Source organism: Nyctereutes procyonoides, unplaced genomic scaffold, assembly GCF_905146905.1.
Source record: "Nyctereutes procyonoides isolate TBG_1078 unplaced genomic scaffold, NYPRO_anot_genome, whole genome shotgun sequence".
Lineage (NCBI taxonomy): Eukaryota > Metazoa > Chordata > Mammalia > Carnivora > Canidae > Nyctereutes > Nyctereutes procyonoides.
The window spans coordinates 25,741,796-25,769,436 of record NW_026575131.1 but is presented as its reverse complement, the minus strand read 5'-3'; the positions used below and the strand labels follow the sequence as shown (position 1 = coordinate 25,769,436).

At 40.2% G+C, this 27,641-nt stretch overlaps 1 protein-coding gene across 14 annotated transcripts in view; it reads right to left on the bottom strand.

The window, feature by feature from the left end:
- Positions 1-27,641, bottom strand: part of MAGI1 (membrane associated guanylate kinase, WW and PDZ domain containing 1) — a 642,704-nt gene that overhangs the window by 235,668 nt on the left and 379,395 nt on the right. For all 14 annotated transcript variants that reach the window (XM_055342834.1, XM_055342837.1, XM_055342839.1 and 11 more), the window contains exon 2: positions 14,988-15,104. In XM_055342834.1, coding sequence (XP_055198809.1) covers positions 14,988-15,104 — 117 coding nt within the window. The remainder of the gene's footprint in view (positions 1-14,987; positions 15,105-27,641) is intronic.

Genomic DNA, 27,641 nt, shown 5'->3' with positions numbered 1-27,641 from the left:
TCATGAGGGTAGAGAAGCCCCAACCAGAGATATGGCAACCTCAGAAGAAATGGTCCAAAGAATAAAGAGTTTTCCTCTGAACGACTGAAGCTGAAGAGAAATACAATGAGAAGGCTGTACCCTGATAAAACTGAGGTTCTGGTAGGACCCATCTTGTTTGCTTAGATAGTCCCTGTATGAAGTCACTTACTCTGCTTAGACTTTTTCCATCAACAAACAATAGGAAGCTGTATCTGAAACAGCCAAGCCTTTATCCAAAGGCATCATCCCTTAGCCTTCCATACCTATCAAAGTTGCCACGGAATGGAAAAGCTAAATCATTTGCCCTAAGACTCCATGAGGGGCCTTGAATCTAGACTTTTGTTCTCTTCAAATAAAGTTATGTCTATAGTTGTAAAGATACACTAAAAGGAATGAGAGATATTTAAATATAGTGTTTATTACCATACTACACTGTCCTTAGTGTACCTGGAGTTAATATTTTATGCATCTTGCAATTAGTGAATAGCACAATTATACCACATTGCTATGTGGATGTTAAAAGCATTAATTAAGTACAAACATTAAAACCATGTCCTAACTTTTGCTGGAGTATTGTTTTTTGTTGTTGGTGGTATTGTTTTTAAATATTTTAGAAGTCAGAAATATACATGGTCTCTCAATCCTTAAGAGGTTCTGAAGAGGGATGCCTGGGTGGCTCAGTGGTTGAGCGTCTGCCTTTGGCTCAGGGCATGATCCTGGACTCCCAGGATCGAGTCCCACAACAGGCTCCCTGCATGGAGTCTGCTTCTCCCTCTGCTTCTGCCTCTCTCTCTCTCGAATAAATAAATAGAATCTTAAAAAAAAAAAAAAAAAAAAAGAGGTTCTAAGGAGCAAGCACTGTCCAAAAAAGACCACATTACCTTGGGACTGGGCTTGGGAGATTAGGATGGTTAATGTGTCTATTTCGTTCCTAATAAACAGATTCCTTTTAAAATGAGGAATTAGAGCAACCGGAGTGGTTCAGTGGTTTAGCACCTGCCTTCAGCCCAGAGTGTGATCCTGGAGACCCGGGATCGAGTCCCACGTCAGGCTCCCTGCATGGGGCCTGCTTCTCCCTCTGCCTGTGTCTCTGCCTCTCTCTCTCAATCTCTCTCTCTGTCTCTAATAAATAAATAAAATCTTTAAAAAATGAGGAATTAAGCTTAGAGATGTTAAGTAGAGTCACTTGACCACAGTCACACAAATAGATGTTTCTCCCGGGAAAAAAGGATGCTCTGCTTTTTCTTCTGCTTCTCCCTTGGTATTTACCTCAGTTCCTCATCACACCCACTCATTGGTGTCCTGGTGTCCATTCTTCCATGTCATATTGTCCTGGGCTTACTAAACCAAGGGATTTACTTTATTCAATTACAGCTGCCTCTTGTTTGTCTTCCCCACTATACTATAAACTCTCTTAGAACAGGAAATGTAACCAGTTTACTCCTAACTGCTGAACACCTAACAATGTGACCTGCTCACGATGGCATTCGATACATGTTTGTTGAATGGACAGAGAAGTGGAGTAAGTGGAGGTTGGTTGGTTGAGTAGATGGATCACTGGATTGATGGAAGGGAAAATTAAAGAAATAATAGCTACTATCCAATAAGATCCAATTCTAATACTGTCTCCATCCTTCAATCAGCTGAATTAAAAATGAAGAGATTGTGTAACTGGACTGGATTAGGTTTCTGGCATTAAAGTATACAGTGGATATTTTCCTCACTGGAGTAACCATATTTGCAAAGCATGGTTGGGACATGTACCTCCCAGATGAATGGCAATTTGATCTTTCAGGCTTTATGTCTCCCTGAGTATCTACTACTGGTACTTAGCCAGTGCATAAAGCACGTAGGCAGAGTACTTCCCACCACTGAGGGCCCCATGCACATAGATTGCAAACTGAATAGTGCCCCCTGGAATCAATATAATGGGGTGCTTTTTATTTGTTTTTTTTAAGATTTTATTTATTCATGAGAGACACAGAGAGAGAGAGAGGCAGAGACATAGGCAGAGGGATAAGCACGCTCCCTGTGGGGGGCCTGATGTGGGACTCAATCCCAGGACCACAGGATCACGACCTGAGCCAAAGGCAGATGTTCAACCACTGAGCAACCCAGGCACCCTAATGTGGCGCTTTGATGGGATCCCACCTCACCAAGAAAAGGAATATGCTTAATTACTGATTCTCTCTCCTCTTATTTTTTTTAATTTTATTTATTTATTTATGAGAGAGAGAGAGAGAGAGAGAGAGAGAGAGACATAGGCAGAGGGAAAAGCAGGCTCCATGCAGGAAGACCGATGTGGGCCTCAATCCTGAGACTCTGGGATCACGACCTGAGCCAAAGGCAGACACTCAACCACTGAGCCACCCAGGCATCCCCCTCTAATTTTTTTTTTTTTAAACATTCTGTAGTGCTATAAGTAACAGGCAATATAAGCCACTGGTTAGGAGTGAAACTTCTAGAAAAACACAGCACAGCTTTACCACTTATTAGCTATGACATCTTGAGAAGTTATTTCACTTTGAAGAAAGAATAACACCTCACCCATGGCAAGTGTTCAATATATGCCCATAATAATAATAATTTCATTATAATTTTGTATTGATCCAGAATCTCATTAGCAGGTATTTAGAATCCATTTAAAATAATTTTCTAAATATGCTCAGTGGGTGTATATGCATCTAAGCATGTAGATGCACACATACATAGTCTGAGCAAAGAAAACATGATGATTGCTAGTGGGACTTGGAGTATTCATCTTCACAGCCTGGGTTCCAGTCTCTTCACAAATGGAAGGCAAGACACTTAATCTTAGTAAGCCTCAGTTTTCTCATCTGTAAAGAAAATTGGGGTGCCTGGGTGGCTCAGTCAGGTAAGTATCAGACACCTGATTTTGACTCAGGTCATGATCTCTGGATCATGGGATCCAGCCTCACAAACGGCTCTGTGCCAGGCATCAAGCCTCCTTAAGATTCTCTCTCTCTCCTTCTGCCGCTTTCCCCACCCACCCCACCATCCTCCTGCATGCATACACAATCTCTTTCTCTCTCCCTCAAAAAAAAAAAAAAAAAATCTGTAAAGGAGAATAATAGTAGTACATCCTTCCTAGGATCTCCACAAAGATTAAATGAGAAACTATAAAGAAAGCACATAGCATATACTTGGCATTCCAGAAGTGTTAAATTTTTGTCTTAATACATGTGTGCACAGTGTCTTCCAGGTTAGTCTCTATATACTGCAATACACAAGGTCTAACAAAGTACTAACAGATTCTCAATTCTGGGGTAAAAACACTGACATTTATAAGGAGAAAAAAAAAAACAAAACATAACATTCATATATAATCAGTTCCCTTTTCCCAACTATATTGGTTGCTTTTTTAACTTCTTGAGGGCCATGGGTCTATTTTAAAAATACTTTATGTGGGAATTATTTCAAATTTAAAGAAAGTTACAAGAATAAGAATAATACAAAGAACACTGTATACACTTTACTCAGTATATTATTAATATTTAAACCTACTGGCTTGTCATCTATTCTTTCTCCCTTTCTCCCAACACATAATATATTTTTAATAGTTTTAAATGTTGTGTACCCATTTGAGATTAAGGTACATTCAGTATGGCCCCCCACCCCTAAATACGTTAGAGTGTACTTCCTAAAAATAGGGACATATAATTTATTAATTTTTAAAAGATTTATTTATTCATAATAGACAGAGAGAGAGAGAGAGAGAGAGAGAGAGAGAGAGGCAGAGACACAGGCAGAGGGAGAAGCAGGCTCCATGCAAGGACGTGGGATTCGATCCCGGTCTCCAAGGATTGTGCCCCGGGCCAAAGGCAGGCGCCAAACCGCTGGGCCATCCAGGGATCCCCAATTTATTAATTTTAAATACAAGAGGAAAATATGTCCCTGAGCAGTTAATAAGTCCAGTTTATTCATATTATGGTTGAAATAATACAAGTGACATTTTCTTGTTTAAATTTAAGGTCATCATTTTGGGTAGGTCATTTAGATAAGCCCGGCATAACCGGTTAAGTATCCTCACTTGGACCTTGGTGTAAATGCACATAATCCATTACAGAAGCTGGAATATTTATTTGTACATATTTTTACTAACATGTCTGATACAAGGAGGTTTCTTTAAAAATATATGTACTTCATTCTCTTGACCCATGATTCTTAGGAAGCGTAAATTTGATAAAAACCTTCTCTTAAAATAATAAATGGTAAAAATAATGTGAAAACTTCCATGTCCCTACATAAATTGCTGTGGAAATTGCTTTATAATTGCAACACATCTTGATGAAAAATCTCAGCCAGAATTATAAAGCAATTAAATAAATTAACATGTCTGCCAAATAGATATATTAGTATCCTACACCCAGCCAAGGACTAATCCATATGGTATTAAGAGAAGACTCTTTCAAATCCAATAGGTTAATTTAAAATGTGGTTTTTAAGGTGATGCACCCAGAAAATAAACCAAGAACTTGGACTCTTGGGAGCAGTTGAAACTGGAATGAATCTGGGTTCCATCATTATTAAACTGCATCCTTGAATGCTTGAGTCACTTACCTAAGCTCTCCACACCTCAACTGCCACACTCACAATAGAAAGATGAAAACATCATACTTGTCAGGTTTGGAGGGGGCTAAAAGAAACAATACTTGTAAATCACTGAGCACAGTGACTGGTACGTATAGTAACACTGGATTAATGATAGAGGTTATTAATAAGCAGTAAGGCTGGCCTAACATATTTTCATAAGAAGATTATCAATAATATCAACTCTAATTAAACTTAAATCTAAACTCCTGTGGTTTTCCTTTTTCCTACACCCTTGAGAACCTTACAATAAAGAACATGAGTCATGCCATGTTTATATGAGGCTATTAATGGACACGTATAAATCAAGTCCAGTGTGAGGAGCCTTTAAGTTTGTAGTTTCTCTTTCCTTTTTTTCATCCAATAGGACTCCATCCACATGGCAAATATACGATGATGATTAGGGTTAACAACACATAATAAGAAATACAGAGAAAGAAAACACTGGGGAATTAGCTGATGTTGGGAATGTGCAGAGAATGCTGTTTCAAGCATGCCTATTATTGGCTAAATCATCCAATTATTAATCTTCAGTATGTTTTCGTCTAGCGTTCAGTGTTGGGTTGTTACTCAACCAATGTCAGAAAATCTTTTTTTTTTAAATTTTTTTAAAAAGATGTTATTTATTTATTCATGAGAGACACAGAGAGAGAGGCAGAGACACAGGCAGAGGGAGAAGCAGGCTCCATGCAGGGAGGCCGACGTGGGACTCGATCCTGGGTCTCCAGGATCACACTCTAGGCTGCAGGCGGTGCTAAACCGCTGTGCCACTAGGGCTGCCCAATTTTTTTTTTTTTTTAAAGATTTTAAGTACTCTTTATGCCCAGTGTGGAGCTCAAACTTACAATCCCAAGATCAAGAGCTACATGCTCTACTGACTAAACCAGCCAGGCACCCCTGGAAATTTATTTTTAAAAACTTAGCTTGTGTTATCCAGAAAAGAATTCCATAAGTTATCACAATCATTTAAAAAGATAATCATAGGGATCCCTGGGTGGCGCAGCGGTTTGGCGCCTGCCTTTGGCCCAGGGCGCGATCCTGGAGACCCGGGATCGAATCCCACGTCGGGCTCCCGGTGCATGGAGCCTGCTTCCCCCCGCCTATGTCTCTGCCTCTCTCTCTCTCTCTCTCTCTCTCTCTGTGTGTGTGAATATCATAAATAAATAAAAATGTTTAAAAAAAGATAATCATATAAAAAAAAGATAATCATATAAACAAGGCCCAAAGCTTAATAAGAACCTGCAAAGAGGGCAGCTCAGGTGGCTCAGCGGTTTAGCGCCGCTTTCATCCCAGGGCGTGATCCTGGAGTTCCAGGATCCAGGGACTCGGGCTCCCTGCAATGGAGCCTGCTTCTCCCTCTGCCTGTGTCTCTGCCTCTCTCTCTCTCTCTGTCTCTCTCTGCCTCTCTCTCTCTCTCTGTCTGTCTCTCATGAATAAATAAATAAAATCTTAAAAATAAAAAAGAACCTGCAAAGAAAAAAGGGAGAATGCTGGACTGGATAAGTCATGTTAAAAATGAGAAGGAAAGGGTATGAGAGAAAGAAGCTTGTCCCCAACAGAGGATTTCTGGCGGACCTCTGAAGTGTCATAGACACTGCTGGGTATTCAGGTACTTCTCATAAATACCAAAAAAGGTAGTGAGAGGGGTGCCTGGGTGGCTCAGTCGGTTAAAGTATCTGCTTCAGCTCAGGTCATGATCCCAAGGTCCTGGGATTGAACCCCACATCAGGCTTCCTGCTCAGCAGAGAGCCTGTTGCTTCTTCTCCCTCTCCCTCTGCCATTCCCCCTGCTTGTGCTCCTTCTCTGTCATATAAATAAATAAAAATCTTAAAAAAAAAAAAAAAAGTAGCGAGAAAGTGGAGCTCCAGAAAGCCTGGGTAACCTGCCCAGGTTGACAAAAGTGTTAAGTGGCAGAGCCTGCCAGCAAGCCCCTCATACCTGAATGTTCTAACCCCGAGGAGAAGAGAACTGTCCTATTCATGAATGACCAGGTCCTTCTCATGAATTTGCTGATGGAACAGCTCTCCTCTCCTGTGGTAAGGAGAAGCAGAATAGATGCCACACTAGTGGTTTCAATGCTCCTTGAGGGGCACTCCAGGAATGAGAAGTGGTGTTTTGTTTTGGGTTGTCACAAACCTGTGGTGTGCACCTGGCTTTTATCAGACAGGTGTTATCAAAGTAACAAAGAACATATCCACTTCCCTCACAGCCCTTCAACTCCCCACCAGACATTCATGTTGATGAAAATTTGTTTATAATTACCTGAACCTAGATTCTTTTTTTTTTGAACCTAGATTCTAACTCCAAATTACATCTAAACAAAAGTATGTTTTCTAGTCCCATTCTCTTTTTAATTTGCCATAGCGCTCTTTGCCTAGACTATAGCATTACTTTGTTAAATACAAATCCTATCCCAGCTTATACTTGGTAGAATTGAACTATATATGAGAAGTGATACAGCAGCAAGCACGGGGGATAGGTCCCTTGATACAGTCTTGTGTTTAAAGTGTTTTCTGTGCATAGAACACTGTGTTAACCACTATAAAAAGTACAAAAACACATCAAAAGCCTAAGAATCCATCCCTACTCATGAACCGGCTTTGTCTGGTCTGCTTTGCCAGACTTCCCATTTGATAGGCTATTTCTAGCAGCACTACATTTTAAAGTCACCTGCTAAAAGATACATAATATGGAAGATAGAGGACCCTATGCCACAGTATGAATGATTCACTTCTTCATTCCTATTCTTGGCTTCTTTGAGGACAACCCAATAGTTAACCAATGTAGAACAAATAAGTTGTTTTTTTTTTTTAATTTAAGTTTTATTAAATGTGGTTGATTTTTTTAAAGCAAGCTCTATACCCAACAGGAAGCTTAAACTCACGACCCTTCATGAATTCTCATAACTTATGAGATCAAGAGTCCTACATTCCACTGACTGAGCCGGCCTGGCACAAATAAGTTGGTGTTTAAAAAAAAGATTTATTTACTGTTTTAGAGAGAGAGACCACGGGAGCAGGGGGCAGAGGGAAAGGAAGAGAGAATCTCAGCAGACTCCCTCTGCTGAGCACAGAGCCTGACACAGGGCTTGATCTCACACCACCAAAATCAGGACCTGCGCTGAAACCAAGGTCATGGTTGGCTCAACTGGCTGAGTCAACTAGGTATCCCTGGAACAAATTAGTTTTGACAGAGGTGGAAGGAAAGGTGGAGTGCAGGCTGTACCGGGATAGCCAATGAGTGGGAGGGGTCCCCAGACTGCAGACCACTGGGAATACATGGGAAAATACAATACCAATGAGTAAAAGGTAAGGAAGGGGGAAAGACTTGATAAGTGATGGAGAAGAGATGAGGGCAGATACGGATTGTATATAGCCAGCAAACCTTTGCAAACAAATAGAAAAGAGGCAAGGTTTACCAGTCCAACGGGCTTGAGTTCAGATGACTACATTCTGTGTGTCCTCAATGAGGCCAGCATGAGAGACAACACATACTCGAGCACCACGGCAGAGCACCTTATACACAGCAGGAGTCCACAAACAAGAGAGCTGCTATGGGTGTTAGTTACCAGCCACATTTCCACAAGAGATCAGGCTTAGTAAAGCCTGAAACAATCCTTTTTTATTTGAGACAGCACTTACTTTGGTTATAGGACAAGGGCAATAAACACGGTGAGAAAGTTTCCCGTAACTCTTACCTGAACAGTCTCGGGGATGCTTCCAAAACTATCTGGTTCATGAATTATGACCTGATGCATTCCACTTGTGTCAAACAAAACCTGAACACAGAGATGCACATTCCAGGAGAGAAGGAATTCTTCAACACTCAGATCTTTGTCCTGGCTTCTTGCGGATAAATTGGTCTAGTTAATATCATCAGCTTAAATTGCAGAATGGTGGCGCAGCCCCAGGGGGTCAGCCGTTTAGCACCGCCTTCGGCCCAGGATCCAGTCCTGGAGACCCGGGATCGTGATCTTGGAGACCCGGGATCAATTCCCACATCGGGCTCCCTGCATGGAGCCTGCTTCTCTCTCTGCCTGTGTCTCTGCCTCTCTGCCTCCCTCTCTCTCTCTCTGTCTCTCATGAATAAATAAATAAAATCTTTTTAAAAAAATGCAGAATGGTTTGATTCTGGGCAAGAAGTAATGCAGATGGCTGTGCTTAAGAGACACTCATAGGTTCAAAGAATCTATGATGTCGCAGTCTCATTCGAGATAACAACGATGCCAACTGTTAACAGATGCTAAGGTGCCTGTTTAAATATGGCACCTCTACAAAGAAAGACCGGGGTCACCTATGTTTACCACATCAAATTTAAAGTGTCTTATAGATCAAACAGTTTTAATCTCTTTGTAAACTTCTTTAAGTCACTGATCAACGCCTCTTACACAAGATACAATGGTTTTGGTATCAGTGAGAGCCTTGATCAACACTGTTAAGGAACAGGGGCACCTGGATGGCTCACAGTCAGTTTGAGCATCTGACTCTTGATTTTGGCTCAGGCCATGATCTCAAGGTCCTGGGATCAGGCTCCATGCTCAGCAGAGAGTCTGCTTGACATTCTGTCTTCCTCGCCCTCTGCCCCTCCTGGAGATTTCTCTCTCTCTCTCTCTCTCTCAAAAGTAAATAATAAATCTTTCTTTAAAATATACACAAAGTGTTAAAGTACAGAACAAAACTATTTCAGGACACCTGGGTGGCTCAGGGGTTGAGCATCTGCCTTTGGCTCAGGGTGTGATCCCGGGGTCCTGGGATTGAGTCCCACATCAGGCTCCCTGCATGGAGCCTGCTTCTCCCTCTGCCTGTGTCTCTGCCTCTCTCTCTGTGAGTCTCTCATGAATAAATAAATAAAATCTTCAAAAAGTCCCCCCTCCCCCCCAAAAAACAAAACTATTTCATTCCTCTTTCAGATGACCTTTGCTTGAAAAGAAAGATGAATCCCTTATGATTGAAACCAGAAAAGGGAGACAGAATGGGAGGGGTAGTGTTCAGCATTCCACGGAACCAGTACTACTGGATGAGTTGTATCTCGCTTTGACAGCAGCAGTATAGTAAATGACAAGCCCTGTCAGGTAACACATTTATCTTCACTGGGAAAGCGGCTATGCCAAAGCAAGAATCTCAGATGTTGTCACATCAGCCAGGACAAGAAGTCATAAAGCAGAAGGCTATCAATGCGGGAGGGACACTGTTATCTAGACTGTAATTAGGAGGAGCTGAGAATGGGTATACTCCAGCTCCAAGCGTGTAGGAGCCTTGACTCTTTCCTCTGGGTCTGGATTACCAGCCAAGTAATCAGTGGAGTCCTTATCAGCCATCTCGGGGCTCAAGTCTCTGAGCAGCCTTTTATTCTGAAAGCTTTATGGCAAAAGCAGCTCTGCTTTTTCTGCTAAACATTAAGTAGGTGAGAAAAAAAATAAAACCAGAAAAATAAAGAGCAACTTCATCCATTTCTTCATTTGTTCATTCATTCAAGCATTTATTCTATGCTCCAGGCCCTAAGCTAGGTGTGGGCTGGTCACTGAGGAAAATACAGTCCCTGACTTTGCAACAGTCAGATTCTAACAGGACAGGCAGACACTGCAAGTGGGCACAGGTGCTAGAAGCGGGTCACGGCCGGTAGCTGTGGCAGTAGTGAAGAGGGCAAAAGGCCCAATCTGTGGAGGAGGTGGCATCTGGGTTAGAGCTTAAAAGAAGTCTGTGTGCTGGTCAAATGGCAAGGTAGGGCAAGAGGAGGGAACAGTATGCACCCACTCAGGAGAAGGCAACAGGTATGTCTGGGAATAGATGAAATTTGCATGACTGAAGCATCAAAGGGCACTGGGCATGTATAAGAATTTGAGGGGCAGGAGACAAGACCATCATGCAGATGGTTCTAAGGAATGAGAGAAGTGAGCAACACAGATGATGTGTACCTGGATTTCTTTTTTTTTTTTTTTAAGTTTTTTAAATTTATTTATTTATGATAGTCACAGAGAGAGAGAGAGAGAGAGAGAGAGAGAGAGAGAGAGAGAGAGAGGCAGAGACATAGGCAGAGGGAGAAGCAGGCTCCATGCACCGGGAGCCCGACGTGGGATTCGATCCCGGGTCTCCAGGATCACGCCCTGAGCCAAAGGCAGGCGCCAAACCGCTGCGCCACCCAGGGATCCCTGTACCTGGATTTCAAATCCATTTATTTAGAGCTGGTTTTCCACAGGTATATTAAGAAGAGATTCAGTGAAGAGTAAGATAAACCAAGATATCCCAAAAAATCCTATAATGTTTTATTGAAAGCTGAGTTACCATTAAAGAATTAGGAAAATTCTATGGCACCTATCAGTGAATTACTTGAAAATCAGAGAAAAGATACTTATCTTTAAGGTATGGTGCATTACATAGCCCCCGCTGCCATTAAGACCCCCTGATTTACATAGCTACAACTATAAAACTCAGCAATGAGAAACCTTTTTTGCTTCCTTCCCTCTCAATCGTCCATGTCATACTGCTCTAATCACACCACTATTAATGATGCCCGGCACAAGAGTCAGAACTGGTTTAACTCTGACCGTGCTACCTGTTAACCTGTGTGACCCTCAGCAAGCTATTAACCTCTCTGAGCCTCTGTTTCCTCTAACAGACCCATCTCTTAGGGACACTGTTGTCATTTGGGGAGACAAGCTTGAAATAGGTCTTTCTATTTCCATTTTAATAAACAGTAAACGAGGGATGCCTGGGTGGCTCAGCAGTTAAGCGCCTGCCTTCAGCTTGGGGCGTGATCCTGGAGTCCTAGGACCAAGCTCCACATCAGGTTCCCCTCAGGGAGCCTGCTTCTCCCTCTGCCTATGTCTCTTCCTGAATAAATAAATAAAATCTTTTTCTTAAAAAAAAAAAAAAAAAAAGTAAACGGGACTCAGAGAGGTTACATGACTTGCACCAGACCACACAGCTAGAGAAAAGCCCTCAGACCTCACACCAGGGCTTCTGACTCACTCTGCAATCCAGTTCTCTTTCTGTCACAATTATGGTTTGGGTTTTTTAATTTTGTTTTTTTTTTTTGGTGATGATTTTCAATGGTAAATGTAATTAAATTTCAACTCTGATGACCTTTTTCACACTGTGGAAATAATAAAATTTTTTGAATAAAGACAAAATAAAAGGGGAGTGAAGCATAATAAGAACTGTAGCAAAAATAGCACTGGATGAACACTTTGAATGGGTGGATTGCATGGTGTGTGAATTGTATCTCAATAAAGCTGTTAAAAATAAGAAAAATTAAAATAGTACTGGGTGAGAAGTGAAGTGAGCAATGTGGCATTTAGGAGTGGTAGGATTTTGAGGAAGTCACATTTGCTGCTCCATTTCCTTACCTGTAAAATCGAGGTACTATTACCTGCACAGTCTGTGCCAAGGAATTAACATAAGATGGGATCTTAAATGATAAAATACATTGTGATGCTATGATGACACTAAAAAATAACTTGAGGGGGGAAGGGAGGGTAAAAAAATATCTTGAGGGGTGCTTGGGTGGGTGGCTCAGTCTGTTAGGCATTTGCTTTGGGCACAGGTCATGATCCTGGGATCCTGGGATTGAGCCCTGTCTCAGGCTCCCTGCTCAGCAGGGAGTCTGCATCACCCTCTCCCTCTCCCCCTCCCCCCTGCTTGTGCTTGCTCTCTTTGTCAAATAAATAAAATCTCAGAAAAAAGAACTTGAAATAAAATTTTAAAAAAAGAACTCGAGAACAAAGGGGCTTTATTTATTAATTTCCAGTGACACATGAACCTCCTAAAATGTATAAGAAAAGACGTCTACCCCAACTCTCAAACACCTGTTCATGAGGTCATCCCTTCTCAAAATACTGAAAGTCACTAAAATATCAGCAGCAGGAAGTTCTGGAAAACACAGATTACATGAGCTTGCTTCCCTGTGGCACCGTTACAACATAATCAGAAGGATGTATTTTCCAAATGAAGGGCTTCCTAATCTGTTGGCACAAAAGGTCGGGAGAAAGTTCTGCTTTACCAATCACATGGGCTGAAGAATCAAAATAAACACAAGCATAGCTTGAGTTGTCCCAAGCCTATATCAGAATCCCAAGTCACCCCTGGTCTGCTCATGTTCAAAGGTACCCACGCTGCGCCAGACTCAGAAACAGACCTCTTCTGAAATTCCCTTCCCATTTTATGAAGGAAATGTAAAATGAAATGCTACTTGTTTTCTCTTTCAGGAGAAAGACCATTTCTACTTTCTCAATTCCTGACTTAGGGTTTCATAGAAATGAAATATTAATACCAAGGGCTTTATACATGCAAAGACAAAACATGATTTTCCACTGTTTTTAAAAGGCTGAGGTCATTTTTGCCCCAATTCCTATATAGTGGTAAGCTTAAAATCAAGCCATTTAGCTCACAGTCAGGTCCTATAAATCAGTGGAAAAAATAAATGGGAAAGCATGCCAAAACGTAACCATAGTAACACCACAGATGCGTCAAGAAATGGTGTGCTCATTTGCTTCATTCCCCATTTCTTAAATTGGAATCTAAGTAGGGGAAAAATTACACAGAGAACACTCATGATTCTGCAAGTACCAAATTCTGCAAAACTACATTCAAACTGCCATCCCAGAACTTCAGAACAGCTATGATACAGCTACAGGAGCAGCCCTGGATGGGGAGAGTCCAGAAGACCCAGATCTGAGTTATCAGTGACTTGATGTCCCCATGACTTGTTTCCCCATTTGTAAATTGGGTATGAAAAATCCCAACCTCAAAGAGTTATTCAAAGAGTATATCAGAGTCAGAACAACGGTGGACTCAGGAGACCACAAGTCCTGGTCACCTTCAGACTTGCTTTTTACTGGCTTACCTTGGTGCCCTGGGTTCTTGATCCATAAAAAGAATGATAATCCCTTCACAATCCATGCGATTTACATGAGGAATTATTATTAATCCAAGTGTAAAGAATTATTAGTAGGATATAAGGCTACAGTGTTGGATTCCAATGCTGAAAGACTAAAAGAACTGAGGCCCAGAGATTCACATGAATGCATTTATCACAACATTTTCTTGTTCAAATGTAGCTCTGCCTCTCAGCAGAAAGAGACAACCTTGGGGCACCGTCCCAAGTTCCTTACCCTCTGGAGCCTTGGTTATATTAATAAGTAAAATGAAGAGCAAAGGGCTGTTCTAAAAGCGTATCTTTAAAAGTCCCAGCCTAGACTTCTGGCCTAAGTCCCTGAAGATCTATGGTGCCTTACGTTAAGTTCTGTTTATCATTCTGCAGTAATATCAGGAAATATTAGCACTCCAGCACACCATTAGCACCATTTTTTAAAAATACTTAAAAAAAAAAAAGGAAAAAGAAAGCCATTATAGCAAACAAATCACAGTAATAAGCAGGGTACCTTCAACTCCAAATGATTCCTCTCATTTTTGCTAGTTAAAAGATGTTATTGCTAAAAAAATAAAATTTCAAGTTTTGAAGGAAGTGGTAATAAAAGTAAAATGCCAAGTACTAAAACCAAAACCATTCTTTCTTCTTAATTTTAAATAAAATGAAATAATTGTAACTCCCCACCCCCCACCCCCAGGTTTCCTTATATTTAGCTGTGTAGGGATGTAGCTTGATAAAGCACGGTAATCTTTCCCTGCAATTTTACCGGCCCCATAGACTGACTTCCTCCTTCTCTTCCTCCTTTCATCCTTCCTTCCCTCAATATAAAAACCTTCCTTTCACAGTCCCTGTTCTATGTCTCACTTTTTCAGATTTGGTCTGATCTAATGGGTTTGTGAGATTTGACTTTTTAATTGGTGGAAACCATTTCCTCAAATGAAATTGTGCATGAAATCCAGATCTATGAATTGGGTCATATTGGGGAAGAAGAGAGGGTCCACCGAGGCATCCACTCTGCCGAGAGGCCATAAAGAACTAACTCCCTGATCTCTGCAGAAGCCAATCTGAAAGCTTCTGGCCTGGTCCACCCCATTAATAACAGTGATAGTAAACATTTATGCAGGCTTACACCATGCCCATGGTTTGCAAAATGCACTTACGTGCCTCCTCCCATGGGCTCCTCCTAGCAGTCCTATTGAATTAGTAACATTCAGACACCCTTTCCACTGATGTGAAAACCGGCCCTTACAAAGGACAACTAATTTACCTGGCATTATAAGCAAGTGGCAGAGCCAGAACCCGAAAGTCAAGTAATTTACCTTGTGCTATGCTATATGCCCCATGGTCATTTATGATTCCCTGGACTTAGGGAGTCACTAATGTGATCAAGCCGAACAGTGTTCCAGAACCAGCTTGTGAGCTCTTCTGGCTCCCCCAACTTTGCACGCATCCACCCACCAGTTAGATGCCCTGAACTGGCTACTTACAAGGCACAGCATGGCGGTAAAGGTTATCCCTTATGGTCTGCTGGAGCTCATGATCAGGAGACCCTTTCTGGAATCGCTGATTGAGAAAATGTCGCAGATCCTTGTTCAGCTTTCCTCCTGTAAGCAATATATAAAATAGAAAGAACACATCAACATTTGGGCTTCTGAGAGACTGAGCAGCTGGAGAGCTGTGTGTAGGAATGCCACCTGAAGCCATTCTAGCCAGTCCACCTCAGTCATTAGGAGAACTCCAGGTTTTCCTGAACACTAGAAAGCTCAAATAACAAAGAATTTAATCTTGGCTATTACATTTAAAATACGTGCTGCAGGGGAACCCCGGGTGGCGCAGCGGTTTAGCGCCTGCCTTTGGCCCAGGGCGCGATCCTGGAGACCCAGGATCGAGTCCCACATCGGGCTCCAGGTGCATGGAGCCTGCTTCTCCCTCTGCATGTGTCTCTGCCTCTCTCTCTCTCTCTGTGACTATCATAAATAAATAAAAATTAAAAAAAAAAAACGCTTAAAAAAAATACGTGCTGCAGACACTTGCAAACACTTAATAAAGAGAAAGTAGGGGCACTCGGGTGTTTCAGTGATTGAGCGTCTGCCTTTGACTCAACTCAGGTCATGATCCCGGGGTCCTGAGATTGGGTCCCAACACCAGGCTCCCAGTAGGGAGCCTGCTTCTCCTTCTGCCTATGTCTCTCATGTATAACGAAATAAACTCTTTTCAAAAATAAAATAAAATAAAATAAAAATAAAATAAAGAGAGTAAAATGGCTGAAATCTTAAAGAAAACAATGTATACAATGTTCTTTGACCAGGGATCCAATTGTAGAAAGGTACCCTATGAATATACTTGCAGGGATGCCTGGGTGGCTCAGTGGTTGAGCATCTGCCTTCAGCCCAGGCCGTGATCCTGGAGACCCAGGATCGAGTCCCGCATCGGGCTCTCTGCATGAAGCCTGCTTCTCCCTCTTCTAGTGCCTCTGCCCCTCTCTCTGTGTCTCTCATAAATAAATAAATAAAATCTTAAAAAAAAAAAAAGAATATACTTGCAAAAATCTGCAACATCTCCAGTATTGCTAATTGCAGCATTTTTATAACAGCAAATAAACAAAAAACCTGGAGAAAACCATGAGGGATCAACTAAGTAAAGCACAGTTCATTCATATCGTAACTACTCCAAGAAAGCTAGACCTGCATGTGTTGGTGTCAAAGGAAAATATGCAGAGTAGTGCAGACTGTCTGATTCCTTTTGTGTAAAAAGGAATAAAGAAAAGGAGAGACACTGCATTGATGTAAGGAATCATCACAAAGTTTTAACGTCACTTTCCTCTGGGTAGAAGGACATAGCTTGGGAAGTAAGGGTGAAGATGTCCCTCTTCATTCTATAGACAGAGATACAGAGATTTTACTATGCTGTGTTGGTTTCCAAACACTAGATACATACTGCTTTTTCATTGTTGTTGTACAAGCAACAGTTACCTGAGTGAGTCTGTGTATTTCTTTGTAATTCTCTACATTAACAAAACAACAGCTAAAAATATTACTGTTACAGAAATAATGTCACAGAAAGGAGAAGGTAACCAAATGTTCTTTTTAAATTACAAACACAAATTATAGTCTACAGGATCAACAGAAGGCTTGTAGATCAACTTAGCTCACATTTATTCTTAATGGAGAAAGATGGTTCAGTGACAGCTAAAAATAACCAGGCTAAACTCGTCCTTCCATTTTTAGACCAGATAAAAATTAGGTAAGCGCATTTCTAGCCTTAGAGAAACAATGTAGCAATGCAGTATCTATGTGAGCCACAAAAATTCACGTCTTCAGATGATAACTTCCCCATGGTCAAAAAGAGTCAATCATGAGAATGACAGTGATGGTTAAGATGATGATATGTCTCATGCAGGGCAGGAAACTAAAAATCTTTATTTAAATACCATGTTCAAAACAAGATTCCCTATTACAGATGATCATTTTAGAAGAGACTAACAAAACCCAAAAGGAAAACAAATATATTCGAGTCAACTTTAGGTCATTTAAATAAATATTCAATTACTCATCAAATATTTGGTGAATAAAAAAGACAAACATCCATCTATTCACTGACCACTCTTCCCCCCAATGGGCACAAGATCTGAACAACTTACAAAATAATATATTTGAGTGACCGTTAACCACATGAAAAGATAGTCAATATCATTAATTATCAGAGAAAGGTAAATAAAAGCCACAGTACAATCCTACTATATAACTACTAGAATGACAAAAATTTAAAAGACTGACAGTATCAACTGTTAGCAAGATGTAGAAAAAAAGGAATTCTTACGCACTGTCAGTGGGTGTATAAAACAGTTCATTCTCAGGGTGCCTGAGTGGCTCAGTCAGTTAAGTGTCTGCCTTTGGCTCAGGTCATGATCTCAGCCTCCTGGGATTGAGTCCCAAGTTGGGCTCCCTACTCAGTGGGGAGCCTGCTTCTCCCTCTGACCCTCCCCCTGCTTGTGCACATACGCGTTCTCTCTCTCTCTCTCCCCCTCTCAAATAAATAAATAAAATCTTTTAAAAAATGTTTTAAATGGTTCATTCTCTTGGGAAAAGAATTTAGCAGACTCTTACAATGCTAAACCTTCACTAACAAAATGACCCAGCATTTCAAATCTTATTTATGCAAAAAAAAAAAATTAAAATAAGTGCACACACATACACACACACAAAGCTTGTGGATGAATCTTCACAGGAACTTCATTCACTATATAATAGTCTAAACTTAGAAAAAATGCAAATGTCCATCAACAGATAAACAGGTAAGCAAACTACTATATTCAAATAGGATGCTACACAACAATTAATGGAAACAAATTACTAACACATACAGTAATATTCATGCATCTAAAACAGAATACTGAACAAAAGAAGCTAGACACAAAAGGCAACATTCTGTATGATTCCATTTATATAAAAAGTTTAGAACAATCTAAACTATAGCGACAAAAAGGTTAGTGGTGGGACTCCCTGGTGGCTCAGCGGTTTAGTGTCTGCCTTTGGCCCAGGGCCTGATCCTGGAGTCCCAGGATCAAGTCCTGCGTCAGGCTCCCTGCATGGAGCCTGCTTCTCCCTCTGCCTGTGTCTTTGCCTCTCTGTGTGTGTGTGTGTCTCTCATGAATAAATAAATAGAAATCTTTAAAAAAACAAAACAAACAAACAAAAAAAAAACAAAAAGGTTAGTGGTTACCTGAGGCTGAGGGCAGGCAGAGACAGACTGCAAAGGTACACAGGGGAGTAAGATTTGGGATTCCACCAATGTCAATTTTCTGCCTTTGTGACTGCACTATACTTATGTAACAGGTTATCAATGAGAGGAAACTGAGTGAAGGGTACAGGGGATCTCTATACTATTTTTTATACCTTCCTGAGAGCCTAGAGATAAAAAGATTTTTTAAAGATGGAACACAAGGGAAGTTTCTTTTTTTAAAGATTTTATTTATTTATTCATGAGAAACAGAGAGAGAGAGAGAGAGAGAGAGACAGAGAACAGGCAGAGGGAGAAGCAGGCTCCACTCAGGGAGCCCGACGTGGGACTCGATACTGGGTCCCCCGGATCACACCCCGGGCTGCAGGTGGCGCTAAACTGCTGTGCCACCGGGGCTGCCCACAAGGGAAGTTTTTGGAGTAGATGCCAATACAGAAAATCTGAATTGGGACAGTGATAATATGGGTTTATACATTTATCAAAACTTAGGAAACTGTGTGTGTGTGTGTGTGTGTGTGTGTGTGTGTGTGTGTGTGTGTAATTTATAGTATGTATATGACACTATTCTAAAACGGACTTCAAATGTCTAAAAATACATAATTAAAGAATGACTATGTCATAGGCATTGTTTTTATTATTTTTTTTAAAGACTATTTATTTATTTACTCAGGAGAGGCACACAGAGAGAGGCAGAGACATAGGCAGAGGGAGAAGCAGGTTCCCCGAGGCGAGCCTGAATGTGGGACTCGATTCCAGGATCCCAGGACCCTGGATCAGGATCTGAGCCAAAGGCAGAGGCTCAACCACTGAGCCACCCAGGCATCCCATAGGCACTGTTTTAAATGCTTAATTATCAATTTCCCTTTGAAGAGATGAACTAAAAGAAAAATAGAGTAAATCTTGGTAGCAGTTAAGACTAAAGCTTGGGTTTAAAGTCTGGCTCCACTATTTATTAGCTAGTGAATCCAGGCACATTGATTCATATCTGAATCTCATCTGCAAAAATAGAGCACTGATAAAACAGTAGCTTTTTTTTTTAAAGATTTTTATTTATTTATTTATTCATGAGAGACACAGGAGAGAGAAGAGAGAGAGAGAGAGAGAGAGAGAGGAGAGAGAGGCAGAGACACAGGCAGAGGGAGAAGCAGGCTCCATGCAGGGAGTCCACCACTGTACTGGATCCTGGGTCTCCAGGATCATGCCCTGGGCTAAAAGCAGTGCTAAACCACTGAGCCAACAGGGTTACCCAAAGCAGTAGCTTTGCTACAAAATTGTCACGAGGATTAAATGAGGTTCCAGTGGTGCCTGCAAAGAAAAAGCATTCAATCACTCAATGAAAGATGGAAATTGTCATGACAATGTAGAGTGGACAACTGTTGAGGTGAGGAGGGATAGACCTGAAGTTAGTTCAAAGATGGGCTCTACTCTTTTTGAAAATGCATATAAGCGTAAAATCCATTCTATTACTTAGAAAAAGCTGTACACAAAATGCGGGCATAGGGAAATTTGGATTAAAAGATATTTCTAGAGTTTCTGGAAGGGAATAAAAACTCTGCTTCTGCTAAAATTGTCTAGACATATGTAAATTGGTTAGCATTTAGTGCATACTTATTTTTGGCATTGTGCTGGAGTTGAAATGAACCTAACTGGTAAATCATTGATATTTAATAGTCACACCTATCACCTCTATCTCTAGGTATAAGGTACCCTGGAATTTGACCAAAAGAATAACAATGTTTAAAAAAATTTAAAAAAATAAAAAAAAAAGAATAACAATGTTTACCAGCAAAATCTTCATTGTTTAGGACCTAGAGTTTATACTCCCCTTAGGAGGCCCAAGTTGTATACGTTAGAAAGACACTGAGCCATGAGTAGAAAAGATGTTAATGGGATCCAAATATACTGCTTGGGTCAAAAGCAACATCTCAAAGAAGATTCAGGATACAGTATCTCTTTACCCTATATAGAATACAGGTGTTTACACATTCTTATGGATTACAAGCAGGTACCTATCAAGATAAACCAGGAGCTTATAGATTAGAAGGCATTCTCAAGACATAGGCACTCTTGGTTTACACTTGAGCTTTACGTTAAAACTAGCCAAGCTAGCTAAAGTTTATGATCATCAAACTAAAACTCCTCTCTACTGCAGATGTGCAAAAGGGCAGGGTTAACTATGCTGCCGGTTAACATTTACTCTGTGTTCTGTGACATTTGTAAGCGAAAAGCCTCAACCTTCCCATTACATTAAGAATACTGTACTTTTTGGCATCTAATCTCAAATTAATTGCCAATTATTCCAGGGTTATGTCTATAAATCTTCTCCTAATTGTCAAGGCAGTGAGCCAATGAAATAATAAATTGCTAGAGAAAGAGTTTGTCATACCATCTTCACTTTCTTTGAAATACAAGATTCGTTTTTGCAAATGGAAAAGAAAACATAGGTCAGAAATATATGGAACTTTTTCTAAGGAAAGGATTCAGATCTTATTTTAGGACAATTTTATAATTTCATTGACAATAATGAAGCTTACTCTCTGTCCTGGATTTGCCATTATTTTCTATTTTCATATCAATGTATCTGAAATTCTGTCTCTTTTAAATTTACAACAATAATTGCTGCTTTTCCCATTCACATTAGTTTATAGAAACTTAACCATATCAACTGATGTAATTTTTGCTAGTTATTTTATTTTTTTCTATTTTTTTTTAAATTTTTATTTATTTATGTATGATAGTCACAGAGAGAGAAAGAGGCAGAGACACAGGCAGAGGGAGAAGCAGCCTCCATGCACCGGGAGCCCGACGTGGGATTCGATCCCGGGTTTCCAGGATCGCACCCTGGGCCAAAGGCAGGCGCCAAACCACTGCACCACCCAGGGATCCCTTTGCTAATTATTTTAAATGTTGTATAATATTCCACTTAAAAAAATTTTATTGGGCAGCCCCAGTACCTCAGCAGTTTAGCATTGCTTTCATCCAGGGTGTGATCCTGGAGACCTGGGATCGAGTCCCAACTCGAGCTCCCTGCCTGGAGCCTGCTTCTCCCTCTGCCTGTGTGTCTCTGCCTCTCTGTGTCTCTCATGAATAAATAAAATAAAATCTTAAAAAAAAAATATCCCTTGTAGGGAATTAGGCTATTTTCAATGTTGTTGTCAATACAGTAATGCTATAATAAATGTCACTATAATTTTTTTATTTTCAAATGTGTGTATATACAGGAAAAAACATAGTATATATACATGGGTCAGTACTACTCACAGTTGTAGGCATCACTAGAGGTCTTGGAATATATCCCCCACAGATAAGGGGGGACAATAGTGTTAGTGACAACTGAGCATTCTATCATACACACACACACACACACACACACACACACATCTCATATATTTATTTCATGTATGTCTCATATACTATATTTTTTCTTTTACATTTCCTCTTCTGTAACCTGCCTATTCATATTCATATATTCATTGTACATTTTTCTAATGAGCCATCCTGTTACTTTTGGTTAGATGTTCGTTATACATTCTGGATATGATTCCTTTATCAGTTACTTAAATTGCAAATTTTGATTACTGCTTAAACATGAAATGATCCCTTAAACATAACTGTGTAGTTTTTCCAAACTTTCTACTCACATGCTAGATAGCTTTCTGCCAAATCAACTAGAAGCATCATTTTCAAAGTGATGGCTTATGAGGGGACTCTGCTTGGTCTCATCTCTATCTCCTAGAGTACAGATCCCAAGGGAAGATACTAGTCAATAGAAATAATCTTCACAGTCAAGAAATTAGGTGTCCAGAGCTATTACTTTTGAGTTCTCTTGATTCATCCATTTCTATCCAACCAAGGAGGCAAAACATAACTCTCTCTGTGTCGTGTAAGCTCCAGAACATCTACCTCGAGAAGGTCAAAGAACAGTATTTCATTACAACTAGAATTTCGACTTTAATACATTTCAAATTTTCATTGCCCAGGAAAACTTGTGTAAGGATATTAAATTAATCGCACTTTCAGGTGATAATGGTTAGCACACAATTTCTTCAAGGAATGATTATAGTTGTAGGGAAGATATATTTATTAAAGCAACACAAATGGTTTGTATTGCAGTGAGTTATTACAGGAAAAAAATCTGTGTCAGTTTAGCAGTTTTACATTTATAAAGGATAGGGCTTTTTATAAAAAAAAAAAAAACACCAAAATTATAAATTGAAATACATATCAGCTAGTTTTATTGTCACTTAAACTTACAATCTGAAATACACTTAATGAATTTTGTCTGAAAAAGATTTTGCAATGCGTTTCTAATACATTTTTCCTAACACTTTTCTTACTGTACAAAAAATATGAATTACGGGGGAGTTAGTATTTAATGGGTCCAGAGTTTCAGCTGAAGATGAAAAAGTTCTGTAGGTGGATGGTAGTGAGGGTTGCGCAACAGTGTGAATGTACTTAATGCCACTGAACTGCATACTTTACATGCTGAAAATGATAAATTTTGTTATATATATTTTACCACAATAAAAAGGTAAAATAGAATTATGAAAATACACAAAAGTATGACAAAGAAAGTTAAAAATCAACTGAACTTCGTTTGTATCACCATTCATGCTAGTACTGAATGCCCTGTGTACGTACACATAAACATACACACAGATAAACTTATATAATACACATTTGAGGAGATTCATTCACTCATTCAATAAATATTTAGTAACTACCTACAGCCAGAAAAATCTGTGGGCCTGACAACACAGAGAAGGGACTGACACACGTGTTTTAGGAAAACTGCACAGGGCTGGCCTCTAGGCAGAGGTCATTGTTAAGATGAGAAGTAAAAGGAAGATAAGAAGCACGTTAGCTCTGCCAAGTGTGGGGTAACCAGTGCTCTAGGCAGAAGATGCTGCATGTGCAAATGTCCAGAAATAGAAAAGAGGCTGGCATATTAGAAAAAGAGTATGGAGCTTGGATAGGGATGGCACACACTGAGGTTAAAAAGAGAAGCTGGGGCAGATCATTCCGTGCCTCACAGGCCATGATAAGGAGTTTGCATTTTATTCCAAACTCAGTAGGAATGCAATGAAGTGATGTCATTCAGGGAGCTAAGGAAGGCCTGGTCTGAATTCTGAGATCCCTCTTGCAGCTGGGTAGTAGTAGGTCAGGCAGAGAGGGAGGTGGCAGGGTGCAGCCAATGTTGCTGATGACACAAGACTGGAAGTGGCCTAGACAAAGGAAATGGATGAGAAGATGGAGGGCAGGAGGGCAGAGAGGAGATGTCATTTCAAGCTGGAACTGAAGGTTTGTTCAAGTGATGAGGGAAGATAACAAATGCAAGAGAGGATTCAAAAGTGTCTCCAGTGTCTGAGCTTAACTGTTGATGACCATGTGGGAATAGAATACAAAGTTCCATCACATACCTACTAAATAGATACGGGGGCACCTGGGTAGCTCAGGCAGTTAAGCATCTGCCTTTGGCTCAGGTCATAATCCCGGGATCCTGGGATGGAAACCCAAGTCGGGCACCCTGCTCAGCAGGGGGTCTGCTTCTCCCTTTCCCCATTGTTTGTGGCTGTGCTTTCTCTCTCCCAAAAAGATAAATAAAATCTTTAAAAAAAATAATGAGATGCAGAGGATCATGCCCTATATGTGGATTTATATCTAAATGTTCTAACAAATAATTCACAAACATTTCCAACCTACTAGCAGTGCTCAAAAAAAGTTTTAATAATTCATAGTATTTCATCATCTCATTCCATCACAATCTATTACCTATTACCAATTAGTAAGCAAATGAATTGTTTCTACTGTGATTATCTTCCTTGGATAAATCTATCTGTATTTATTTTCTCACAATCCTTGCAATGGAAATACTAGGACAAAAGCATACAAATGATACAAATTCTCCCCCAAAAGACTATATCAGTTTCCCCTTATCCAGTTTGATTTTAAATGGCCCCAAAATAGTAATGTGGAATCATCATATTATCAGTATTATGTTATCAGACATTTTGATTGCTTTCCTTTAAAAAAATTATTTTAAACAATGCTGTAATGGAAAAACCTTGAATATGTATGTTTGCTGAAATCTACTGGAAGTGGAATTACTAGAATAATGAGAATGAATATTATTTTATAGATTCTTAGTAACATATTAACAAATTGCTTCCCAGAAAAACTTCTACTAAAGTCTAGAACAAGTAACATATAACTAATCTGACAATTCCAGTGTCAAAATGAGGATCATTTTTCCCCTTCTAGTATGCATTTTTGTTTTGTTTTTAAAATAGTCTCCACACCCTACATGGGACTCAAATTTACAACCCTGAAATCAAGAGCTGCACTTGATGGGATGAGCACTGGGTGTTATACTATATGTAGGAAAATTGAATTTAAATTTTTTAAAACATGTAGGATGCCTGGGTAACTCAGCGGTTGAATGTCTGTCTTCAGCTCAGGAAGTGATCCCGGGGTCCTGGGATCAAGTCCCACATCAGGCTCCTGCATGGAGGCTGTTTCTTCTCCCTCTGCCTATGTCTCTGCCTCTCTCTGCGTCTCTCATGAGTAAATAAATAAAATCTTTAAAAAATAAATAAATAAAAATAAATTTTAAAAAATGTAAAAGAAGCATTAAAAAAGTTAAGCCAAAAAAAAAAGAGCCACAGCTCTAGCAACTGAGCTAGCCACACATCCTTAAGTATGCATTTTTAAAAATTTTCCACCAATAATTCAAACATGCCAACATCATATTATACAAGCAACATGGATGGTAAAAATATGTTTCATTTTGAGAAACTGCTGGTTGCAATGAGAAAATTTATGTGGAGAATGGCCTGTGGCAAAATAATGGATGAATTCCATTATCATATGCATTTAAGTAAAATGAAGAAACAAACAAAACCCTTTGCTTCTACACACACACAGATTGAGAACACTCAGTGTACCAGTTCTTACAGAATTACTTCCAAACCTGCTTCTTCCAAATGACATGCAAGCATTGGTTACAATGAAGGATCAGCAAAATTTTTCTATAAAGTGGCAAGGCTCAGAAAGCACGTATTTTCCACCTTTGGAAGCACCTGTGGACTCTGTCCAACTATAAAGTTTGCTTTTATAGTATGAAAGCAGTCATAGATTATATGTAAAGAAGGTTTTTTCCAATAAAACTTTATTTACCAAAAAGGGCAGCAGATTTGGCAGATTTGGCCCTTCGACCAGTCTGCTAACTCCTCACCTAGATGCTGGTCCAGGTGAGCTACTCTTCTTATATAATTCTTAGGGTAGAGGGCATTGATTATCTACAAGGGTAGCCATTGCAGGATAACCCAGAAACCTGCATTTCTGGGCTCCACCTAAAACTTACTGAATTAGAAATTCTTAGGGTCCAGTTCAGCAATCCATGTTTTAATAAACCTTTCAGATGATTCTAAGACGTGCTGAAATTTGTGACCAATGGTCACTAAACCAAAGCAAAGCTCCCCTAACAAAGTGTTGGGAACCAGGCTCTGAAAATGGGCCTATTTCCCTATTGTCACCAATGGTCTCCATCTCTCTGCAAACCACAAGTGCTGTTAGTCCTCCCAGGCTAATAATAACACTTTACAATAACAAGCACAACACAAATGACTCCAGGAAGGTGGATGTCATCAAACGTGCAGAGATTGAGTCCATTCCCCTAGTGACACAAAGACAGTTGTTATTTCAGTCCTGTTTCTGTAAAACTTAAGAAGAAGATGATGATGATGATGATGAAGGAGGAGGAGGAGGAGGAATAGAAGAAGAAAGAGAAGGGAAGGGGAAGGGGAGAGGGAAGGGGAGAGGGAAGGGGAGGAGGGAAGGGAGGAAAGGGAAGGGGGGAAGGGAAGGGAAGGGAAGGGAAGGGAAGGGAAGGGAAGGGAAGGGAAGGGAAGGGAAGGGAAGGGAAGGGGAAGGGAAGGGAAGGGAAGGGAAGGGAAGGGAAAGAAAAATGAAACAAAGGAAAGGAAAGGAAAGGAAAGGAAAGGAAAGGAAAGGAAAGGAAAGGAAAGGAAAGGAAAGGAAAGGAAAGGAAAGGAAAGGAAAGGAAAAAAGAAGCTGCAGGATAGATTTGTGAATGTGGATAAAGCTCTATAAACTACTATTTACATTTAACTCCCCACATGGATGAGCACAAAACATTTTGCTAGCACTTCAGGACATCTACTTTATTATTATTTCCTGCCTGTATTCTCTCTTTTTCTCCTGGTGAATCTTTTTATAACAAATTTCATCCCACAGTGAGAAAAGGCTTGAATTAAGCATGGAAAGAAAAGTACAGTTTAAATTCCATCATCTCTATTTTTTCATTATTTCCAGCCTTTTGTGCTTCTTATATTTATTTCAGTTAAACTAGTGTAGTAGAGTAACATCTGTTCAGAAAAAAAATAAAAGATTTACATATGGAAAGGCAAAAGACAATGTTGCTCTGTTGGCAAAGTAATACAGCTGACATGAGCTAATCAACAGCAAGGCTGAAGTCAGATGTTTCCACGCTCAGAACCTTGAGTGGAATCTGAAGACATTTTTGCGTTCTTCAAGAAGACACTTTATTCTTTTTTTAAAGACTTTATTTTTTTTAAGATTTTAAAAAATTTATTCATAAGAGACAGAGAAAGAGAGAGAGGCAGGGACACAGGCAGAGGGAGAAGCAGGCTCCATGCAGGGAGCCTGATGCAGGACTCAATCCCAGGATCCCGGGATCACGACCTGAGCCAAAGGCAGGTGCTCAACCACTGACCCAGCCAGACATACCTTAAGACTTTATTTTTAAGTAATCTCTACACTCAATGTGAGGATTGAACTTCTAACTCCAGATCAGGAGTCGCGCGTGCTCTTTGGACTGGTGTGCCAAGAAGACACTAAATTCTTAAGAAGATACTTCATTGGGATCTAACTGAATCAGCTCAGGTGACCTGCTGGACTCAAGTGATGCCAGTGAACATTAAGTGAGCACTTTCGACGGGCCAAATACAGTGCTAAACCATAACTTTACAATCCTCATCCCAACCCGGTGAGGTTGGTTCTATTTCTAATCCCATTTTACAGAAGAATAAACTGAGGTTCACAGACAGCCCCACCACTCAGATAATTGGGCACAAATTGCCCCTATGTGCATCTCAACATAAAAACCAAGACTGGGGCGCCTGGGTGGCTCAGCGGTTGAGCATCCGCCTTCGGTTCAGGGCATGATCCCAGAGTCCTGGGATCGAGTCTCTCATCGGGCTCCTCTCGGGGAGCCTGCTCCTCCCTCTGCTTATGGTCTCTTCCTCTCTCTGTGTCTCTCATCAATAAATAAATAAAATCTTTAAATAAATACATACCAAAGACTGACTTCCCATCTAAACAATCACACAGTTGTTCCAACATCCTCTCAACGTTCAACA